Source organism: Conger conger, chromosome 2 (assembly GCF_963514075.1).
Source record: "Conger conger chromosome 2, fConCon1.1, whole genome shotgun sequence".
NCBI classification, from domain to species: Eukaryota; Metazoa; Chordata; class Actinopteri; order Anguilliformes; family Congridae; genus Conger; species Conger conger.
Genome location: NC_083761.1, coordinates 87,561,785 through 87,564,284, shown reverse-complemented (window position 1 = coordinate 87,564,284; position 2,500 = coordinate 87,561,785). Strand labels below are relative to the sequence as shown.

Here is a 2,500-nt window from a genome sequence, read left to right as displayed (position 1 = left end):
TCACCCCCTTCAGCTGCTGCTGCAGGTTCTGAGAGACGGGGGGAGTGTCACTCAGATTAACACAACACAACATGATATAACACAACACAACACGATGTAATATAACACAGCACAACATGATGTAACACAACATAACACAACATGATGTAACACAACATAACACAACATAATATAACACAACACAACACGATGTAACACAACATAACACAACATAATATAACACAACACAACACGATGTAACACAACACAGCACAACATGATGTAACACAACATAACACAACATAATATAACACAGCACAACACAACACAAGACGATATAACACAAGACAACACACAACACAAGATAATATAACACAGCACAACACAACATAATATAACACAGCACAACAACACCACACGATATAACACAAGACAACACACAAGACAACATAATATAACACAGCACAACACAACATAATATAGCACAACACAACACGATATAACACAACAGAACACAACATGATATAACACAACAGAACACAACATGATATAACACAACACAACACAAATAATATAACAACACAACATGACAGCATAACATAATATAACACAACATAGCATAATATAACAATACGACATGACATAACACAACATAACATAACATAGCATAATATAACAACACGACATGACATAACACAACATAGCATAACATAACATACTATGAATGGCCAGTGCAAACTTTTCTTCACAACTTTTACTAACCTAACCCCAAAAATAAATCCTAATCCTAACCCCAAAACTTTACCCTAATCCTAATCCCAATTAACCCCATCTAATCTAGCCACTGTAGTGCTCTTGCCACTGTACACGTATTCGTCCCATTTATGTATGTTCACACAGTTCAGGGAACACCCAAAGAAGAATCAGGGGCGCACGCGAACCTTGAGCAGAGGAGAGATGATGTTAGCGATGACGGTGCTCTCCCAGGCATGTCTGGCCTCCTTCGTGGAGAGGAGACCACCTGCCAGGAACACAAGGCGATTACCTATCTAAAGAGTTTTGTTCAATTCAGCTTATTCTCAGCTTATTTATTTTTCCAAAGAAGTGTCTGCCACTGGTTTACGGCCTCCATCGTCTCAGCGTCCAGGTAAATTCCACGACGTTTCCAACGTTTCGTTTTAGTTGCATGACACTGGTGGAGGAAGGTCGAGCGGGGCAGCTCAGACCTCACCTGTGTGGGGCAGAGTAGCTCAGGCCTCACCTGTGTGGGGCAGGGTAGCTCAGGTCTCACCTGTGTGGGGCAGAGTAGCTCAGGCCTCACCTGTGTGGGGCAGGGTAGCTCAGACCTCACCTGTGTGGGGCAGAGTAGCTCAGGTCTCACCTGTGTGGGGCAGGGTAGCTCAGACCTCACCTGTGTGGCGCAGGTGTGGCTCCAGGAGGCTTCTGAGGAGCAGGTGAGCGCTGCTGACCGTGTTGTCTGCACCCAACCCCAGGGTCTGGGTCACCTGCTCCAGGTCCTTCTGCAGGTGCTGCATCAGGAACACACCTGGGTGCTCCACCGGAGGCCTGATCAACTGGCCCACACTCTGGGAATGGCAGGTGTGGAACAGGTATGGTCAGGTAGCACCCAAACCACCGTCTGAACCTACCATACCTGGTCATACCTGCCCCACAAACCGAAAGTTGGACCCCTAACTGATTAAACACAATGGGCCCTAACCATCGCCCGGGCGCCAGATTTAGCCATAGCCCGTACCTGCAGCAGCATTAGCCATTAGTAAATGGTTAGCATTTATATAGCGCCTTCATCCAAAGCGCTGTACAATTGATGCTTCTCATTCACCCATTTATACACAGACTCATACACCAACGGCGATTGGCTGCCATGCAAGGCTCGTCAGGAGCATTTGGGGGTTAGGTGTCTTGCTCAGGGACACTTCGACACAGCCCGGGTGGGGGATCGAACCGGCAACCCTCCGACTGCCAGATGACTGCTCTTACTGCCTGAGCCATGTTGCCCCATTAGTTGTAGTCCAGTAGCGCTGAAGTTAGCTATTGGCCATTATTTATAATCAATTAGCGCTTGAGTTAGTTATTGGCCATTAGTTGTTGTCCATTAGCACTGGAGTTAGCCATAGCTCGTTAGCGCTGGAGTTACCACTAGCTTGTTAGCACTGGAGTTAGCCATAGGCAATTAGCACTAGATTCAGCCACAGCTCGTTAGCGCTACAGTTAGCCATAGCTCGTTAGTGCTGCGGTTAGTCATAGCTCATTAGCGCTGCAGTTAGTCATAGCTCATTAGCGCAGCGGTTAGCCGTAGCAGGTTAGCGCAGCGTTTAGCCGTAGCAGGTTAGCGCAGCGGTTAGCCGCGGCTCGTACCTGCGGATCGACCGTGGTCCCCAGCAGCATGGCCAGGTGAGTGAGCAGCCTGAGGATGGCGAAGGGGACAGGGGGCATGTTCCGGGTGTCCTGAGCGTCCGGGGCGGCCCTCCGGCCGGGGGGGCCCAGGATGTGTCCGGGC

General features: G+C 48.4%; 1 protein-coding gene across 1 annotated transcript in view; it reads right to left on the bottom strand.

Moving 5' to 3' along the window:
• LOC133121445 (E3 ubiquitin-protein ligase rnf213-alpha-like) overlaps positions 1-2,500 on the bottom strand; it is a 74,470-nt gene that overhangs the window by 7,870 nt on the left and 64,100 nt on the right. The window contains 4 exon segments of the mRNA XM_061230608.1: positions 1-28; positions 921-1,000; positions 1,391-1,565; positions 2,359-2,500. The exon segment at positions 1-28 is cut by the window's left edge and continues 224 nt beyond it; the exon segment at positions 2,359-2,500 is cut by the window's right edge and continues 12 nt beyond it. Coding sequence (XP_061086592.1) covers positions 1-28; positions 921-1,000; positions 1,391-1,565; positions 2,359-2,500 — 425 coding nt within the window.